The sequence below is a fragment of the Lichenostomus cassidix genome, chromosome 28 (assembly GCF_008360975.1).
Source record: "Lichenostomus cassidix isolate B80296 chromosome 28, HeHo_3.0, whole genome shotgun sequence".
NCBI lineage: Eukaryota > Metazoa > Chordata > Aves > Passeriformes > Meliphagidae > Lichenostomus > Lichenostomus cassidix.
This window is the reverse complement of record NC_139508.1, coordinates 3,548,614-3,568,047: the sequence shown is the minus strand read 5'-3', so window position 1 is coordinate 3,568,047 and position 19,434 is coordinate 3,548,614. Positions and strand designations below refer to the sequence as shown.

Genomic DNA, 19,434 nt, shown 5'->3' with positions numbered 1-19,434 from the left:
TTTCTCCTGCTATCCCTAATGAAAGGCTAATGACAAACCCAGCCTCTAGACAAGCACATTTTCCATTCAGGACTCCACCCCACATCTTCCACACATCCCCAGGCTGTTCCAGCTCCAACAGCTCCAAAGAGCAAGGGCCTTTGTACCTCCTACTTCACCAAGGTGCTGTAAGTGTCAGATATATTTAAGAGCATGAAGCATTCAGATACTATGGAAACCAGGGCAAGAGAAAAACCAAAAATAGATGGAAGACGCAAGCTGTTGTAAAGTCTGGAAAAGCCTTGCTGAGGAAGGCTGTGCTTGCTGCAGCTGATTGCAGAGTGGGATCCATTTAGAGCTCAAGCATAAAATATCCTCTCTCCAATCTTCCCGTAGTTTGTCATTTTTCTCTGCCACAGGGAAAGGGATATTCTTTAACTTCCCCTCTATTTAACAGGCCTCCTAATTACCAGTTCCTTTGAATGATTCATATTCTAGTGTGCCCTTCCCATGACCTGGAGTAGACTGCTGCCTGACTGCTTCTGTAGAGCAGGAGTATTTGGGAACATACCATGAGAAAAAAACACCACAGAGCACTCTCCTAAAAGGGAAATCCAACAGCGACCTACAGAGAAGGGTGCCTGAAACAAAGAGTTGTTTGTCTGCCTCTCCTTTTTATAATGCAAACACCTGTGTTGTGCATATTCAACCTCTACAGACAGACCAGTTGCTAAAGTAGAATAATACCCTCACTCAAAAAAACCCCAGGATGGCATGTGGAGGAAGCACAGAGGATGCCAACATAAGGAATAAAAATTGTCTTACTCAGAGATGGTCAACCAAATGGAAGTCAGTAACAGCACTTCAGCATCCCTCTCAAGAACGACTCAATGCTACCACAGAAGCACCATCTGAGAATAAAAGCTCAAATTGCCTTTCATGAGTCCCTCAATCCCTTATGGGCTATTCTCTAATACAAATTCCCACTCACATGAGCTGGGAAAAAATTCCAGGAGAACCTTACTTCTCACTGCAGTTAAGACATGATCCTTTGAACTGCCCAAAGGAAATAATGGTAGCTCTTGTTCTGTTAAAAAAAAAACTGTTGCTGACAAGAAATCGTTAGTGTGGCTTAAAAAATAAAGAATAATTGGTTCCTTTTTAGATTCAGCAGACACAAGGTCTTGATGTCTTGTCCCTTTGCCTTACAAAACAGACACTGTAACAAAATTGCTGCATGGGCTTCCAGTCAGGTATTATCAGCTTGTTCCTTTTGGGTTTGTTAAGCATCATATCAAAGAAGTGGGGGCCAAGCTTTATCAGGGGCTAAGAATGTTCTAGAAAAACAGCAGAGGCAGTATTTAAATGAAAAAAAAATATTTCTTCATGATCTCTGTTTCTGACAGATCTTCTGTCTTACATTGTGGGTGTGCTTTTCCCCACCTGGAAGGAGCACACAATGCTCCTTTCCCTCTCTGCTCCCAGTGGCACAGAAAAGCTTGAGGGCTTTGCTTCCCATTTCCACTACAGGGTACACAGTTCCCTCTAAGAGAGTAATTTATACTTGTAACTTCTCTGAAAGAAATTTATTTCTGGAATGAAAACCATGCTTAGTCATCCAATAGGTTGGACTCAATGATCTCAGAGATCTTTTCCAAACTAATTGATTCTGTGAAGGTGAAACGAATTCATCTGCCCTCACACAAGAATCTAAAGCAAGGACCAAAGGATTCCTCAAGAAACTCCACAATAACTGAATTTTTGCTAGGCACAACCCAGAGGGTAGGTGGAAAGAGTCCAGGGCCTGTGAAATTGCAGGCAAGCTGGCAAATCACTGTGAAAATCCCAAAGGAAAAGGCTTGAGTGTTAGGCCATCATCTGAAAAGCTCTAGAGAAAGATGTGTTTTGTGTTTTCCTCTTCTCCCTTTCTGCCTTTGCTTGCACCACACGTTCAGGTAGTGCTGCTCTGATGGGACACTCAAGTTCTAAAGTGCCAGGACCTCACATCATCAGACACCCTGCCAAAAGAATTAGGGAACACCTTCACTGCCTTGTCCCGTAGGCTTTTCTGTCACCTTGGCCTTTGTTTTCAACCTTTTCCTTGACTTAGAAGGTGTTTCTTTTTTTTCTAGAAAGACACATCACCACTTTGAACAGCCGGGTGGGAACAGCCTGGACCTCAGCATCCTCCTGGTCCCTCGGCATCCTCCTGGTACCTTGACATCCTCCTGGTCCCTCAGCATTCTGCTGGTCCCTCAGCATCCTCCTGGTACCTCAGGATCCTCCTGGTCCCTCGGCATCCTCCTGGCCCCTTGGCATCCCCAGCCCAGCCTCACGGGCAGGCAGCCACGTGTCCCCACTGCCGGGAGGGAAGCGGGGAAGAAAGTGGAGTCCTGGCACGGATGGAACGGGAGATGCCGAGGCCATACCTGCCCCGCCCGTACCCGTGCCCCGCTCGGCATCCCGGGGCAGCCGTTCCGGCCGCGCCCCGGCACTGCACCGGGCTGGGAGCACCTCCCGGGGCGGGACAGCGGCTGAGCCGGGCCGGGGATGGGACCAGAGGATGCTGCCATCGCCTCGGGACCTGCGGGCAACGGGCGGGGCTGCCTGGTGTCACCGCCGGGACACCGCCCAGCCCTGCAGGCGGTTGGGACAGGGGGACAGCAGGTTCTAGAAGGGTCTTAAGAACCCCTCGGCCACTCAGCATCAGGATGAGCATAGGTCCAGCTCTCCCCCTCTGTCGCCTTTAGGTTACTTTGCCACTCCATACCACTGACCACGACTTTGACAAACTCATGCTCAGGGAACAGATGTCTTGCAATGCTTATAATTGGAATAAATAGTTTAGGGTTCGAATAGGCATTGGGTAAGGACAGAGGCACAACAATCTCCACGAGCACACAGTGTTGGCTGCTGAGGTAACCAGGTTTTCACAGTATCAAAGCTGTTTTGCATAGAAACTTTAATTACTTTACATGAGCACAAACCTTTTGAATAAACAGGGATTTGCTCATCTCAAGGTGCTGGAATCATGCTTGGAGTGTGTATATGTTTTTTGTCATACTATTTTACTTTTGACTACACAGAAAGGATGAAGCTTTTAAATACATGGATTTTCTCCCTTTTTATAGAAGGGTCTATTCCTCCTAAGAATGCAAGGAAATTCCATTTCTTTTTTAGCAAATAGTTCTCTGACAAATCTATCCATCAAACCTATTCACTTGGTTTATTTTTCCAAGGGAAAAAGGGACAAACAAAAAAAGTTAAAGTACTTAAATATTATTACATTTATAGTCCTAAAATATGTAAATCAACTGCATTGAATTTTCTATTAGCTTTTAAATATTCACCTCAATATACATTTGTTCTTCAGGGCACACAAGAGATAAATAATTGAGTCAATATTGCTAGATAAATCAAATCTTTTCCTGAGCTGCAAATATTCCAGATTATAACATTGAAGTTGCTATGCAGTAACTACCAATGGAAACTAAACAGATCAAAGTGAGAAAGGAGGAATTCACACTCAAGTACCTAGAGGCCCAATTTACTGAGATATCCAGGAGCAGCCCCAGCATTTCAGATTGGTGAGTCAAGACCAAATGAAATGTAAAACCTCTGAAATGTAAAACCCAGCTTAAACACAGGGTGCAGGAGCAGCCTGGGATTTGGGCTTGGGCCATGAACAACGTAAGAGCACAAGATTTAAAACAAACAAAACACCCTCAAAACCAAGCCCCACAGCAATTTTGGGTATAGTTGTGGTTTTGAATGTCTAAATAGATTGTGGTGACTTTCAGCCACAGGCAGTGTGATACCCAATTCCATTTTGGCTTCTGGATCTTCTCTGCACTGAGTAGAAGAATGGAGTTCATATTGCACAGCATTACTTCTCTCCTTATAACAAACCAACCCCTCTTATTTGGGAGATGAACTACAACAATCCAAACTACTCCCACCCCATCCCCACTAGTGCCCATGCAGGTGGAAGTGGACAAGGAATTAACAGCTTGCTGGAAAACCAGTTTTTTGTGAGCTGCAGACTCTGACAGCACCAGGAGAACAGGTGAAATGAGGCAAATAGCAAAGAAAATGGCTTTCTGGCTAGAAGCATCAACTGCTAGCCATTTGTGTATATAATGCTTTCCATGCTCTTCCTTACAGGCCAGGCAAACTCCTCAAAAAAAGAGGGTAGATAAAAATAAGGGCAACAAGAATCAGCTACACAGAGCTCTTCTGCAATGTTGTGGAGAACTTTTATTTTATCACAACACCTGTTGGATTTCTGCCTTTCTGTTGGTAACTGAATTGATCAGTTATGTTGGAGTGCAGATCAGCTCCAGGGTCTCTTTGCAAGCTTCTCTGTTAACTTACCCAGGGAAACAACAGTGTGGGAACAGTAATGTGGGAACTAAATTCAATCCCAGGATGGGCATTCTGCTCCAGCTATGAGGAAGCTGGGATTTGACTATCTCAGATTTGAGCACAGATGTTTCAGTGCACATGCACTTTGATCAAAAGCAAATACTCTAATCTGTAGTAAAAACTACTTTTTATGGCAGCCAGGGAGAGATACACAAAAGGATTAAGGGACAAACTAACCCTGTGTGGGAGAGGGCAATGTACCATCCCAACTGCCCCTCAGGTTTATGAACTCTCCTCACTAATCTCATCCCTCTTTCTTTTAGGTTGTTTCCACTGGCTTCTGGCACTGCATCAGGAGTGTTAACAGCTCACACAGAGCTAAAGTGTTTTCTCTGTGCTACAGCCTTGACAGGGACACAGCTGCAACCAGACTGGGTGGAAGTTTGACTCTGAGCTTCTCATCTGGAAGACTGAAGGCTGACAGTTTCCACTGCAAGGAACAAACTCCAGGTCTGCTCTGTTCACTCTTGCCCACTACTGGCAAATTTTACACACATCAACTCAAGCTGCAGCAGGATTGATAGTAATTTTTTCTATTTTTTTCAGCAAATAAATGGAGTTGATCATTAAGACTGGTGAAGTCATCTGCTGGATTGGAGGGAACACAACCTCCCTAAGTGTAACACACCAGAAATGAATGTTGCAGCTAGAGGACTCAAACTACTCCCAGATATTGAGAGCCTACAGAGTTCTTCAGAGACAGACTGCACCATGCATGTTCTAAACCTATCCAGCCCAGAGCATGCACCTTCCCAGGGCACAGCAGATGCACTCTCGATGGGCAGAGCATAAAAACCAGTGGAAAACAATCAAGGCTTGTCTTCCAGCCACTCCAGCAACTTCTGAAGTCGTTATAAATTCATTTGGCAGAGGAGTGTCATGAGCACTTCACGCATGCAGAGAGACATATTTCAAATGAGCACTCAAAAGAGCAGGAAAAGGCAGGTTTCCCTGTGTGGCTGATATTTCTGGAGTGCTTGGCACCATGCCACCTGCTGACACCACGGTGAGCCGCTGACACCAGCATGCTTTCCTGGAAAAGACAAGACCCTTTAAAGAACAAGTTGCTACACATTTAAAGTAGCAGAAAGGACACATGGTGGGGTAAGGGTACTCCAAGAAGGAGACTATGGTAAAACAAACAAAGGAGGATGGAAATTAGGGCTTCTCAAATTTTCCTTCCATACAAAAAAAAAAGGGTCCACCTCAATTCAAAACCAGCTTTTCAGCCTCTGTAAGATTTGCTACTTTAATGACAAATAGTAGCTTAAATTAAAGAAAATGTGTCACTATGGCTTGTGAAGAGACCTCACGTAGAAGATTACAGAAAGGACTCAAAACTTGCTGGGTGGCAGGACAGTGCTCAGGGTTATCTTCTAGAACTACAACCAGCCTAGGGCTTGTAGTATCTCCATATATTTTCCAGGTCTGAGCTGCTCTTGCTCGTTATTAATGTAACTAGCTTGTGTTAGTACATGGAGCAGCACAGAATGTGATCCTGCTGCAGCTGGGACTACAGAACACCCCTCAAAAATGAAGCAAGAGTTTAGCACAGAGTGGTGGCAGCTGTGAACTGTTCAAGGTCCATAAACCTCCAGAGAAATCAAATACACAGCAAAATGCATCCTCCAACAGAGACAGGAGAGAACCTGTCCCTGGCAAGAACCCTCACATCAGAAACCCATCTCAACAATCTTTCCTCACCCTGGCAATAACAGTCAAGATCATTCACAGTGCACCTCCTAAAAGGGGGCGAGTTTGGACAAAATGCAAGCAGGTGCTTGCTGCAGACACTGCTTGCCCAGCACAACTCCCTAAAGCCAGGCAGTGAACTTAAGGAAAAGGTCCCATAAGGAACATTCTAATTGCATTCTCTTTAATTTGCATGTGCTCTTTTTGGTTTTTTCTTTTAAACAACTGTTTCGAGTCCTTGTTTGCTGGGCAGAGATACCACTTCAGGCTGTAGTTTCAGTTTCCAGGCTGGATGTGTGACATGTGTCCTTGAAGGTGCTGGACTTTTACACTCAGAGAAGCTGCTCAGAATAAGACTGCAGGAAGAAATCTCTGAGCCTCTCCCTCACCAAAATGCAAAGGAACAACAGACATGGTGCAAGTCAGGGGAAGAAGGTGAAGAAAAGCACTTAAAAGGTGCACAAGAGTTAAAATTTTCATTTTCTTTATGCCTTCCTCCCCTCTATACAGTAGCAAAGAGGAGACAAAGGAAGAGAAATAGCAGGGTTCAGTGGAAGGCAGAAGGTTCCCGATGGGCTCACCGATGGCTCAGTGCTGCTGGGTGGGGGTGACTTGGTGCTTCACTGCTGCTTGGTTTTAAGGGATAATCTCTGTATCAACTTGTAAAGGAGACCAAAGTGCTGGAAACAGAAAGGAGAAAAAGTAACCATGACAGTCCTAAACAGATAGAAAACTTAGCAGAAGGCTTAAAACAATACCAAGTGTGCAAATGCAATGCCTTGCTTGAATCAACCACTCATCCTGAAGATGGAGTGGGACTTGATGGGTAAGGAGGAATTATGACAATGAAGCCAAGTTAAACAGAAAATGATGGCTTACAGAAGTGTTTGTGCATCACCCAACTGTGAAGATGTGTTAAAGATTTTTTTTTTAAAATGCAATTCTGCTCCTTCTGAAGGGGAGGAGAAAGCTTCAGATTTCAACACATGCAGGTTCTTGGTCTCTATAGAAACACTGCTGCCAGCAGTTTCAGGAAGGTAAAAATGAACCAGGCAAAGACAGAGATTCCCAGTAATTCACAATCCTTTAACTGGATCTTTTCTTTCACCATTTCCCCAGTGACTTAGAAATTCACTTAATTCCTCTTTTGATTTTGCTTTGGTTGACTGTATTTTGATTTGATATTTGACAGATGTAACAAGATCCAGGTTTCAAATTATTTCAAATTCAAATAACAGAAGTAATGCAGATTTCTAACAGAAACCAAAGTATATGTTTTCCCTCCTATTGATAAAGTTACACTGAATTTTTAAATGCTTTCCCCAAACAAATAATAGATGCAAGTAACACAAAGTGATCAAAATTGAGAGTGACCTAAAAAGCTTTCCTTTCATTCATGGCTAAGGCATGGAGTATCATATTTCCAAAGGTATGGACACAAGATGTATTTATGGTTTCATTGAAAAAAGAAAGCAAAACTCTGAAGATGCATTTCTAAACTACATCCCAAGTTCAGATATTTCCCAACACTACTAACTGCAAATCTTTAAATTACCAAGGTAACTAAAATTTGTTGTAAAGTTTCAGTTTGGAGCCAAAACAACTTAGCAAGTGAATTATACATGTCCTTGGCTACAAGAAACAGCTCTAAAAAACCAGTTTTGCACTAGAATGGCAAGAGACTGCCTTCAGCACAGCCAACTGGCATTATTGTTGCAGATTTAGTGCTGGGACTGTGTGAATTACTGTAGTTAACTTGTTCTATAAGGAAAATAATACATCAGTGTCTCTCACCTGCACTGCAACATAGGCAAGGCCAAGGTAGGCTGCAATACAGACAGCCAGAAGCAGGTCAAAGATTGCTGGCTTGACCCTGGAATAAGGAAAAAGTACACATGGAATTGCTGCAGCAGTTAGTGCCTGAGGGTGAGACAACAGCCCAGCATGCCCAAGGGAATTCCATACCTGTATGCATTCATCACCTGCTTCAGCTGATCATAGAAAACAAACTCGGGGTCCCTGTGCAAAGGAAAAAAAGTTCAGGTTTACTGCACTTCTTGACCCTGCAGTAAGGACAGCCCAGAGCTGTTCCCAAGGAGTTCACCCACACAGAGACAGATAAACATGACCACCTCCCATACGGGTTTTGAGCTGATTTTAGTCATCAGGACTTTCTTTCCCTACAATCAGAAGCCTAAGGACAAAATTCAGAACTCATGCTGCTGTTCAGCTACCTCCAAAGAGGCTGAACATGAAAGATTCCTCCCTGTGTTCACTCAAAAGCTTCAGCCCAAGCAGGTTGGACAGGATAGAAGCTGCCTTGTTGCAATTAACCAAAACTCGGTCTTCTGCTCTCAGAGTGGGAACAGTGGAACCTTAACAGTTTAAAAACAAGTTTATCAGACAGAGGGAGCTGCTGGGCCTTGTTCCTGTGCTGTGAGGAATGGTAAAGATCTTCCTCTAGGAGAACACAGCATGAACCAAAACTGACAGGAGAGCAGAAAAGAGCAATGCCTTCTAGCTGCCTGCCAAGAAACCAGGGAAGTTGTAGCTCAGAGACAAAATTCTGTAGAGAGGGAAGCCATTTTGCACGGCCTGGATGGTTCTTTCATTTCTTTTCTTACCGTTTGTCTGCCTTCACATGATGCTGCTTGACATCCTTCAGGTAGCGTCCCATATAATATTCTAAGGTGTTGAGGAAGGTGCTGTCTTTATCAATCAGCTGGGCAGCCCTGGGCTGACTGCTCAGCCAGTCCATCACTGACTCCAGTTGCTCCTGCTGGATCTGCTGCAGAAAAACATCACCAAAGAAAGGGAGTCAACCACACACATGCTGAGAGCAGAGGTCTCTCTCAGACTCTAGATTCTTTCTTCCCACAGGTTACAAAAATGATGCATTGTGCTCACCATCTGATCTGTGAAGATCTGCATATCTGCAGGTGCTCCCTGCAAGGGAAAATTAAAAAAAAACAGCTCAGGTTATTGGTGAGATTGATTGGGCAGGACAAGCCTGGGCAGCACTGCATGGTGGGCACCTCTTACCTTTTCTGTTAGATTGTAGATGACCCTTGTCAAAGCCTCAGCAATGATCTGAGTATTTCTGGTCAGTGCTTTAGTGTCTATTCGTGCCCTAGAGCAAAAGAAAGGATTATGGACTTGCCAGTGGCATCAGCTTCCTCTAGCAACAACCCTTTTTCAGTGCCTCAAGCACGAGCCTGAATCCAGACCCCAACCGTTTCTGTCACCTGTGCCCTGACCATCAGCACAACACAAGCAGTTGTGAGGCCAGTTTGAGTTTGTGGGCTGGATTTAAAGCCCAGGGTCCCTCACCTCCTGTCCATGATGCTGTTGCGCAGGCTGTCCCGGTGGCTCTCCAGGTGGGAGATGGTGAACGCCGGCAAGCGTCGGATCGCGAAGCGCTCGTGCTCCCAGGCCAGCATGTCCTCAGCCAGGTTGATCTTCTTGTGCACCATGGAAAACTTCACCTCTGGGAACTGGCTGGCAACAACCTGAGGAAAAGGGCAAGCCATTCAGGGGTGCTGCCCACTGCATAGTCCCACCCTGTACTGCCCTGTCTGCCTAGACCCACTTCTTTTGTATTCCAGAAAGTAAGGTGCAGTTATTGACATTATAAAACATTATAAAACTGGTTTCATGTATAAGCTGTTTTCATGTCACTACAGGGTAGCATTTGCAGATCTAGTTGGCTTCATTTGGAGCTGTGGCATGAGGATTTGCCTGCACTTCAAATCAAGTGACCCTAAACAATACATGAATTATTTCAATGGCACAGCCTTTCTTCACATCTTCCTTCCTCTCACAGAGAGCTACAGCTCCCCATGGTAACTCCCAAGTTCCCCATGTGCCTAAAATGCTTTTCCTTACCATCTCCAGTTCTCTCAGAAATGCATGCTGCAAGGTGCCCTCCTTGGGAGGCTTTGAGACATGAAGATGAAGGCTATTGCCTCTGCCCAGAGTGTCAAGGCAGAGAACAAATGCTACGTTGTCTTGCAGCAGGCTGGAATCTGGAACAGAAAAATCCAAATCTTCATTGCTATGTCTTGTGCTGGGATTTCCATTCCAAAAAAGCAAGGCTCACACAAGGAGATTCTCACAGGAGAGCTGACAATTAATTATACACGTTTAATAAGCAGCCCCTTACTCACCAGTGTGGTCCAAATTGTCCTCCAGCCACCGCTTAGTTCCTTGATAATTAAACTTGCCACCTCCAGATGCAAAGAACAGCAAGTTATACCTGGCCATCAAAGAAGGCAGAAAAGGGTTAGCATGCTGCACTCCAAGAATTCCTTTCCTCAGCCTTAGAAGTGTGCTGAAATCGTAACCATTTGCACCTGACATCCAAGGCAAACTGTCCATTAACAAACACTTTCCACATGCCACATACTCAGGCAGTGGCAGGACAGATTAAAAGGGTGGAGTTCCCAGGGCTTGAGGATGGAATCTATTTCCCACATCATTCCCTCCACTTATCAGCTACGCACATTAAACCCCAAACAGGGCAGTTCCTTACCCAGCATGGGTCCTTCTGTAGGTGTAGAGGCGAGAGAACAGCCTGGCCAGTTCCAGCAGCACGGAGATCCCACTGCCATTGGAGTCAGCCCCGTGGGACAGCCACTGCAGGGTGAAGTGGGACAGACACAAAGTGACAAACCCACACTGATTCTCAGCTGCAAGACCAGCACACCACTGTGCTGAACTTGTAACTGCCCCACATCCTTTAGGCAAAGGAAAGACATGGGCAGAGGCCATATGGGAAAAAAGACAGGAACAGAAAGCTGCAGGAAGAAAGAATACTCACTGGAGCCACTCCAAAGGAATCATAGTGGGCAACTATCACAACAGTGGGCAGGTCTTCTCCACCCAGCCCTGTCAGCCTTCCCTGCACAGGAAAGAGAGCAGTGTCACCCCCCATCACCTCTTGTGTGCCTGTACAAAGACAGCCTGACTTCTACATTCCTGCTGAGTCTGCCATGGCTTCAGTTGTGAAGACTTCAGATACTCACCTCAGACTGCCCTGACTTACCCTGTCAGTCCAAATGTCTGATCGAGTCCCAATAAAAGACATCACCTCATCAATGTTGCCAATTTGAATACATATACAACTCACCTCCACACTGGGAATGAGCCAGTCATTGATGGCTTTGCTTTGAGCCCCACTGGTCACCATCTGGAAGCCATTGGCAGTTGCTGTGTGCAGCAGAACTAGAACAAAAACACCAAAAAACCCCACAATGTACACCTGGGGAAGTTTCATCCCTTTATTTCCCCTGCTAACTGAGCTTTGGAGAGAAAAGCTTTAAATTATTTAAGCTCTCTCACTTGTCACTGGTGCTTATGCAATGGCACAGAATCTTGGTGATCATGCTTTTTCATTCTGTCCTGAAATCCCAGTATCTTGAGCTGATCATAAACTTTCCCTGAGCAGTACTAAAGCTAATCATAAGCAGCAGGTCAGTAAGACAGTCAAGTTTACATGAAAGCATCAAACTGAGTGGTGGTCAGGCAAAAAGCTTCAGCTTCTATGAACACACAATCATCACATAACATCTTCAATGTTGTTTTTGACTTAGTTTTGAGTTCTACCTTACTTGCAACAGCGTGAAGCTGAGAACTTCATGCAACCACTTCCAAATATAGTCAACTAACACTTTCTTATACTGTGTTTTTCTTCCACTGAATCTCTAAACACTTTGACAAAGACAGAATAAACACAAAGGTGACAGAACACCGGTTCATGATGCAAATGACACAGCAGACTCCTCCCAGAGGTGGGACCAAGCCTGTCCTCCTGGAACGTTTCTCCTCCTTGCTAGAACTCACCTTCTGCAGCTGAGGCAGAACCCTGTGATGCAGAAGCAGCCCGTGTTTGTTCATAGATAGACAGCAGCTCCTCATCTTCCACTGCAAAGTAGACTGGCACAATGGTTTCCATAGCAAGCATTTCTGGCTCTATCTCCATGAATTGCTGAGGATTTAAGCAAGACACAAACTTAGCACCTGCTAAGAGTGAGAGATGGCAGGAAAAAATTAACAACCAAAGCAGAGGGAGAAGTTTTAAAATTAGAATACGATTTGTTGTGCATTACAACAGAAGCTTTCAGCCCTGCAGCACCCAAGCTTTTCCCCAGTACAACTCCCATTGGAAGAGAAAGAAAACTTCTTTCTTTTTACCCGTACAACATCCTGGGGGACAGAAGAGATGGATCGTGGCAAGATGATCACCACAGCCCCGGCTGACTGGCGGAGAGCCTTCTGGTACTGCTCGTAGGAGAAGTCCACCAGCCTCATCATGACGCAGCGGCGGCTCAGCACGTCTGCTTCCACAGTGCGCGCCTCCGTGTTCAGCACGGCGCTCCTGGTGCCTGCCAGAGGGGAAAGCAACGGGGTTTGGAAGGCATTTCATCCCATGTCCTTTGCTCCAGCCTGCCTCCTGCTCAGAACAGTCCTGGGGACACTCTGATGGACTGCAGAGCAGCCAGAAGGTGCAGAAAGCTGAGTTTGCCTCTTCGTCTGAGAAGGAGCTTCAAACCTCAGGAGGTCTGTGGGTTTTCCTGTGTAGCCACATCCTGCCAGACTCCCCTTATTCCAGCACTGCACAGCCTCACCTTCCTGTCTTCCTCCTCAACACAACCACACAGGCTAGCTGTCTGCTCACCTGCAGACAGCAACACACCTGGAGACAGCCTGGCCTCTCCAGAGCCTCCTGCAGCTGTAGGATCAAGCTGTGCACAACCACCTGATGAAAGGACACCAGACTGCCCCACGTCACCCCAAGGGCTGCTCTCACTCAGCTACAAGGAAGGTTCTGTAGCTGGGAGAGCTTCAGATGAGCAGGTTGCTGCTAAGGGCTCGCCTTCTCCTACTCTCAGTTGCAGCAGATCAAATCCCCCACATGGAAATGCAATCCCTTGGGAGAACAGCAGGCTGTAGGCTTGCCAGAGAATTGCTCCTTCATCCTCCAAGGCAGGGCCAAAAGGACACCTTGTACAAATAGGGAGGGTCAAATCCACCTTACAAATTGTAATTCAATTTCTTCTCCTGTAACTCTGGCACCTGCACTGGAGAGCTCATCATTCCCTCACATTGCTAAGAATTAGATTTAAACCTGGCTTAGCTTAATTCTAACATCAGTTTGGCCTCATCAAAGGTCATAGAATCACCTAAACGAGAAAAATCTACACTTCTCCTGCACAGCATCAGTGAGGGCCACACACCCACAAACAGAGTCCAGGCACAATGTAAATTCTTCCCATAGAGCTCTGACACTAGCTAACAAACAAATATTAACAGCACCCCTGCTTCAATCAGAGAAAAACAATTCAAAATGAGGATAACCCCTCCACCATTTCTGAAACACAGCAATGTGTGGACCTAAAGCTGTGCTCCCAGCACCACTCTCTGACATCTCAGCAGAGCAGCCACAACAGAGTTTTTCTGACAAGTTGATTTTCTGTAGTTTCTCCACAAAGAGCCAATTAATAATCACTCATCTACTAAACTAAAGAATCTAACTAAAGAACTCATTCTATCAATATCACAGGAAGTCCAAGCTTGTTGTTCAATTGCTCTATGAGTGATACTGACAAGAAAATTCTTCCCCCTGAAAGAAGAGGCAGAGCAGCAACCTGTATTTTGGGGTTTTTTTTAAAGAATTTGAGAATCTGGAACAACAAATCAGCTCAAGTGGTCAGAGCATGATGCTAATAATGCCACGATTGTGGGTTTGATCCCTCTGTGTGTCATTCACTCGATGATTCTTGTGGGTCCCTTCCTACTCAGACTGCTTTGTGAAACACAACTTTTATCCTGAAGGACATCTCAGAACACACAAGGAACAGGAACAGCAGCTACCCAAAGGGAGCAGGAAGGAACAAAGGAAACACACAACCCGCCGAGCTAAAAGGCTCCAGGAAAAGAAAAAGCATAAAAAGTTAATTGGAAGCATCTTCAAAACATAACACCTGGCTTTTCAAGAGTTCACAAAATTCTCCAAACTGTGAGCACTCTGTTAGAGGGAACACTCAGGCAACCAAAGCCAGCAGAATCACATCCCTGCTGCCCCTGCTAAGCCTGGCAACAGTCCCACCACCTGAGAAAAGAGAGAGTTTCCTACCCCATGCAGGAGACTGCCTTGGAGCTACTGAGGTTGTCAGCAACAGAGCCCTCAAGATGTGGACACATTCTGAGAAACTGTGCTGGAAGAACCCAGAAATTATTTCAGATATTTAGAGGCCAATGGAAAGGTGAAGTATTTAAGAAGTACACAGGCACAGCTGCACTTTGTAACTTATGTATTTGAACAATTCAGATCTGAAAGATTGAGAGATGGTGTCTCATGGACAGCACAGACTAAACATGAGGCTATTTATTGTTAATATAACTCTGAAACTTATGTCTGTCACTCACAGACAGAACAGATGCCCTGGTCTGGTATAAAACATCTGCAAAAAACCCAGAAAAAAACCTTGATTCTGGGTTTATGAGCACACAGGAGAGGAGGCTGAGGGTTACAGCACCTCAAGGACTTGCAGAACAGGGCGTGTCCCTGACCCAAAGAAAGGTGTTGCACAATCAGCAGGCTGGAAGGAAGAGAACAGAGGAAGGTCAATTGTAACCCAATGGAAGGAAAGGCTCTGAAATGGAGCCACTGCTGAGGATGAAGAGCAAAGAATCAACCTGCCAATAAAAGAGTTAAAGGCGAAAGGACAAAACTGAGCACACAACCGTAAGATTTCCAGAATGCAGGAGGGATGCAGCTGAAACACAGAGACCACAGCCCACAGACAGGGGTCCTTGGCTTCCTCTAGGTCACCACGATGGAGCTCCCAGCACTCTCCTGCTCGTGCTGAGCCTGGGCAGTGAAACTCAGCCAGACAAGGCCCTCCCCTGTAGCTGAGCCCGGCCCGTGCCCGGCTGCTGCCGCCTCCCAGAGCCCCCGAGCCCCCCGCGGCCTCCCCTAGGCCAGGCCACCCTGCACGGGCCGCCCGCGCCTTCACGGCCCACGCAGGGCTCCTCCCCGGGTCGGGGTTCTCTCCCCACGGCCCCACCAGCCCCGAAGGTGCGGCTGCCGGGCGGACCGAGCCCGGCCGGGCCGTGCGGTTCCTCACCATAGGGCTGCCCGCCCAGCTCGTACTGCTGCATGCGGTACACCGTGAACTCGTGCGCCGCCTCGGCGGCGGGCGGCGGCCCCAGGAGCAGCAGCACGGCGGGCACGAAGAGCAGGACGCTGAGCGGGAGGCACGAGGCCTTGAGCACCGACTCCAGCACCTCACTCGCCTCCTCCAGCATCGCCGCGGCCCGGCCCGCACTGCGGCCTGCTCGGCACGCACGCCGCGCCCCCCGCGCGGCATGCCGGGAGCTGTAGTTCGCGCGCCGCCGCTAGGCGCGCTGGGAGTTGTAGTCTCGGCAGCCCGTGCGGGCCGCTGTACAGCCCCAGTTTGGCCTGCAGGGGGCGCCTCCGAGCGGTTGGACACTGCCGAGCGCCCCCAAGCGGCCGGGGAGGGATGGGATGGGATGGGATGGGATGGGATGGGATGGGATGGGATGGGATGGGATGGGATGGGATGGGATACTGGGATGGGATACTGGGATGGGATGGGATACTGGGATGGGATACTGGGATGGGATACTGGGATGGGATGGGATGGGATACTGGGATGGGATACTGGGATGGGATACTGGGATGGCATGGTATGGGATGGGGAACTGGGATGGCATGGGGAACTGGGATGGGATGGGATGGTGGGTGGTGTGGTGGTGGTGGTGGTGGTGGTGGGTGGGTGGGATGGGATGGGATGGGATGGGATGGGATGGGATGGGATGGGATGGGATGGGATGGGATGGGGAACTGGGATGGGATGGGATGGGGCAGGATGGGGAACTGGGATGGGATGGGATGAGATGGGATGGGATGGGGAACTGGGATGGGATGGGATGGGATGGGATGGGGAACTGGGATGGGATGGACAGGGTGAGATGGGATGGGGCAGGATGAACAGGACAGAGCAGGAGGCTCCCACTGCCCTCTGAGTGGGGTGATCCCCCTGTCCTGAGAACAGGAGGATGAGCTCCAGCTGTCCCCAGACTACAAGGACACCTCCCCACCAGTACCTGGCCTCTGGAGAAAAAAATCAAAGCAAACCAGCCCGGGGCTTTCTGATCACCTCGATTTATTGTGAAACAAATGGGCTGCACACTCAGCTCCTACAGAGGGGCTGGGCCAGCAGGTTTTATATGAGTCCCCAGTGCTTCAGTGGCCTTCTGGCACAGTGAGAGTATTCATTTTGGTGCTGCTCTGATCATTCCCTCCGTAAGGGAACAGAAGAGCAGGGATCTGAAGCACGAGCTGCCAGTGTCTGTTTGCCACTGTGCCCTGGGGCAAAACACCCTCAGGTAGGCAGGTGCAGCACCCCTCTGCACTCCCAGAGCACACACATATAACCTGAGCACTGCAGATTTCTCAGCAGAGCACCAATCCTAAAATGTTCCTGTATCTCTCACTCCCAGCCTAGGAGCAATGCCTGTCCTGGTGCTGAACCCACACTGAAGCACCATCCCAGTCTGATGGGACTGGAAAGCCTGGCCTCAGTTAAAATCTGGGGTGGGGCTGCCCTTGGTCAGCCTGAGTTTCCACAGTTCTGCCAGGCCACGACCAGCAGCACGAGGTCCTGCAGGCTGTCTGGCATCTCTCACTGTCCCCATGGCCTCTCACAGGCTGGGGAGATTGCTCATCATGCTGGAGTTGCTGGACAGAGGTGCCCTGGGCCGAGCATTCCATGCCACGGAGCTGCGGAAGCTGTCCCGGTAGCGCAGGGAGCTCTCCGTGGAGGAGCCAGAATTGATGTCTGAGATGACCAGGCAGCTGGCAGGCCCGCAGAGCCCAACCCTGACACAGCAGCAGCACAGCAGGCTCCCCACGGCACGGCGAACCTCCACGCTCCTCAGGGAATAAATGATGGGATTGACCCCCGAGTTCAGCAGGGCCAGAGCCAGGGTCCAGTCCAGGCTGCGCAGGTGGGTGCAGGTCCTGGTGTCACAGAAGACATCGAAGAGCAGCAGGACAAAGAGGGGACTCCAGCAGATGATGAAAGCCCCCAGGATCATCAGCACAGTCTTCAGCAGGCGCAGCGAGCGCTTGCGGCCGTGCCGGGAGCTGCTTTGCTTGGAGCTGGCCTGCACCAGGTGGAAGATGGAGATGTAGAGGCCGATGATGCCCAGGAGGATGATGCTGAACATGACCACGGAGAAAAGGATGTAATTCTTGGAGTAGAGAGGCAGCAGCACCGAGCAGGCCTGGAAGTCACAGAGGCAATTCCAGCCCAGCAGCGGGAGCAGCCCGATGACGAAGGCCAGCAGCCAGCAGGACACGATGAGCCCGCGGAGCCGCAGGGTCTTGCTGGCCTCGTTCTCCGCGATCGGCCTCACCATGGCACTGTAGCGCTCGATGGCCGTCACCAGCAGGCTGAAGGTGGAGGCAGCCAAGGCGATGAAGAGGATGCCCTCCCGCAGGAACCAGAGCTCGGGGGAGAGCTGGAAGGTCTTCCTGCCCGAGAGGCAGAGGTTGGAGAGGTAGGCGATGCCTGCCAGCAGGTCGCTGACGGTGATGCTGGCGATGCAGGAGTAGACCCAGCGCCGACCCCGCAGGCAGCGCAGCACGGCCAGCAGCACCAGCAGGTTCTCCAGGATGATGATGCAGCTGATGATGGCGAAGGTCATGCGGAGCAGCCCCATGCCCTCGTCCCCAGAGTGCCGGTGGGTGAGCTTGCCTGAGAAGTTGTAGTGCTGCAGGATCATGTTGACGTTCCTCGTGGCAGCCAGCTGCAGGCAGGAAGCTTTGGTGCTGAGCAGGTCGAGCCTGAGCTCGGGGTGTGGAGAAGAGTCCAGTGGAAGGAGGAGGGAGTGATTCACCAGCCAGCCCAGCACTGGAGCATCCATCTTCTGAGCCTGGGTCAGCAGTCAGGGGATGCTCGATGGAGGAAGGGATCAGCTGGGGCTTGGGGCAGAGCAGATCCTCTGTTTGAGGGCTGGAGCAGCCGTGAGGCTGAGCCCAGCAGCCCTGCCTGGCGTGGAGGTGAGAGTTAGAGCCCTGTCTGCCAGCCCTGCAGCACTGAAAGAGCAAGAGGAGAGGAGGGTGAGGTGTTTTGTAAGTCCACCTATGAGCATAGGCTTCCTGTTGTTTAATAAAATTTCCTGTTGTGACTGAGACTATTGACATCTCTTCTAGCAGCTGTCATCATTTCTTAGTAAGGGTCTGGTTATTCTCAGCTTTGCTGTGGTTGTTAGGTGTGACATGAATGAAGTAATGTGCCAGAGCCCTCTTTGGGTTGGCACAGACTGTGTGAAATGGGGCAACACCTTGTCGGGTGGAGTCTGTGGGGCTGAACAGATCCAAGTGCTGCTGAGAGCACCCAGCAAACTTGAAACACAAAGTGCTCTGCCTGTTGTGGTACTCAGCTCACCCCTGAGCCTGGCAGAGCCACTGCCTCTTCCTCAACTGCCCCAGATGCATCCTTCTTCCTTCTTCACCAGGAAGGTCCACAGTGTCACTTCTCTGGGCTCCTCCACTAGCCCAGCTCCTGCCACTCTCTCAGAACACATCCATCCACATCCACCCATGTCCTGCCCTGTCTGTGCAGCAGCTCCAGGCCTCTGTGTGGCTGCAGCTGAGCCTCAGCCCCATCCACTTCCAAGGAAATCAGCTGGTCAGAGCTAAGCCTGTGCCCTGATGCTGCACCTACACCTTCAACTCACCAGGCATCTGCTAGTTCATCTTCCCATTGATCAGGATCTTCCTATTGCCTGGGCCACGGGCAGGGAAGGAGGCAAAGAGCTGCTGCTTCTCACCTTTGCAGGAGGCACAAGGTGCAGCACTGACAGCAGAACCAAGGCAGGAGAACGACTGTAATGTTAATGCTCATCATTGGCCTAATTCCCTACATCTGCAAAACTCAACTGGAGAGCCTTGCAATGTGCTGCTCCCAACTCTGGCAGGGAATTTGCTTTAGGACTCACCTGTCAGGGCTGGTGGGAGGCTCCTGCCGCCAGAGAGAGGTTCAGCAGTGCTCTCCAGATGTTTGCCTGAGGCCCAGCATGGAGCAGGTAGTGGGGACAGCTCCTTGTGCAAAATAAGTGAGGCTTCTACCTACCAAAGTGAAAAAAGGGAAGTTGCAACATCAACCACATTTCTGTGCAGAGTGGACCCCACCCAAATCAGCTGCAAAGTGGCAGAGATAAAACAAAAGCAGAGCACCTTTTAACTCAGGATCACAGCAGAAGCTGTGCCCTGCTGTTCTCACTCCAGGCTGGCAGGAAGTCATG

The 19,434-nt window shown here is 48.8% G+C and overlaps 2 protein-coding genes across 4 annotated transcripts; both read right to left on the bottom strand.

The window, feature by feature from the left end:
- Window positions 1-2,790: 2,790 nt before the first annotated feature.
- Window positions 2,791-15,455, bottom strand: NCLN (nicalin). 3 transcript variants are annotated; one of them, XM_085040781.1, is made up of 16 exons: window positions 15,225-15,454; window positions 12,289-12,479; window positions 11,938-12,082; window positions 11,225-11,319; window positions 10,916-10,996; window positions 10,628-10,731; window positions 10,263-10,351; window positions 9,982-10,121; window positions 9,427-9,605; window positions 9,139-9,226; window positions 9,004-9,042; window positions 8,721-8,884; window positions 8,062-8,115; window positions 7,891-7,969; window positions 6,678-6,776; window positions 2,791-5,437 (listed from the first exon to the last, which is right to left on the bottom strand). In XM_085040781.1, the coding sequence occupies exons 1-15, from the start codon at window positions 15,403-15,405 to the stop codon at window positions 6,717-6,719; spliced, it is 1,689 nt and encodes a 562-aa protein (XP_084896907.1). In that variant the 5' UTR covers window positions 15,406-15,454; the 3' UTR covers window positions 2,791-5,437; window positions 6,678-6,716. The 3 variants fall into 3 exon arrangements, with proteins under 3 accessions (XP_084896907.1, XP_084896908.1, XP_084896906.1); XM_085040782.1 differs by having other exon boundaries at window positions 2,791-6,776; window positions 8,721-8,881; window positions 15,225-15,455; XM_085040780.1 differs by having other exon boundaries at window positions 2,791-6,776.
- Window positions 15,456-16,265: 810 nt separating this feature from the next.
- S1PR4 (sphingosine-1-phosphate receptor 4) lies at window positions 16,266-19,309 on the bottom strand. Its single transcript, XM_085040568.1, has 2 exons — window positions 19,129-19,309; window positions 16,266-18,223 (listed from the first exon to the last, which is right to left on the bottom strand). The coding sequence occupies exon 2, from the start codon at window positions 18,049-18,051 to the stop codon at window positions 16,825-16,827; it is 1,227 nt and encodes a 408-aa protein (XP_084896694.1). The 5' UTR covers window positions 18,052-18,223; window positions 19,129-19,309; the 3' UTR covers window positions 16,266-16,824.
- Between the last annotated feature and the right edge of the window lie 125 nt (window positions 19,310-19,434).

Coding starts and splice junctions, on each gene's coding strand:
- S1PR4 (XM_085040568.1), bottom strand. CDS start 18,051: ATGGATGCTCCAGTGCTGGGCTGGCTGGTGAATCACTCCCTCCTCCTT.
- NCLN (XM_085040780.1), bottom strand. CDS start 15,405: ATGCTGGAGGAGGCGAGTGAGGTGCTGGAGTCGGTGCTCAAGGCCTCG. Junction 12,083..12,288: donor TCCCCCAGGATGTTGTACGG/GTAAAAAGAAAG, acceptor TTAAATCCTCAG/CAATTCATGGAGATAGAGCC. Junction 8,116..8,720: donor CATGTGAAGGCAGACAAACG/GTAAGAAAAGAA, acceptor TCCTTTGCACAG/GGACCCCGAGTTTGTTTTCT.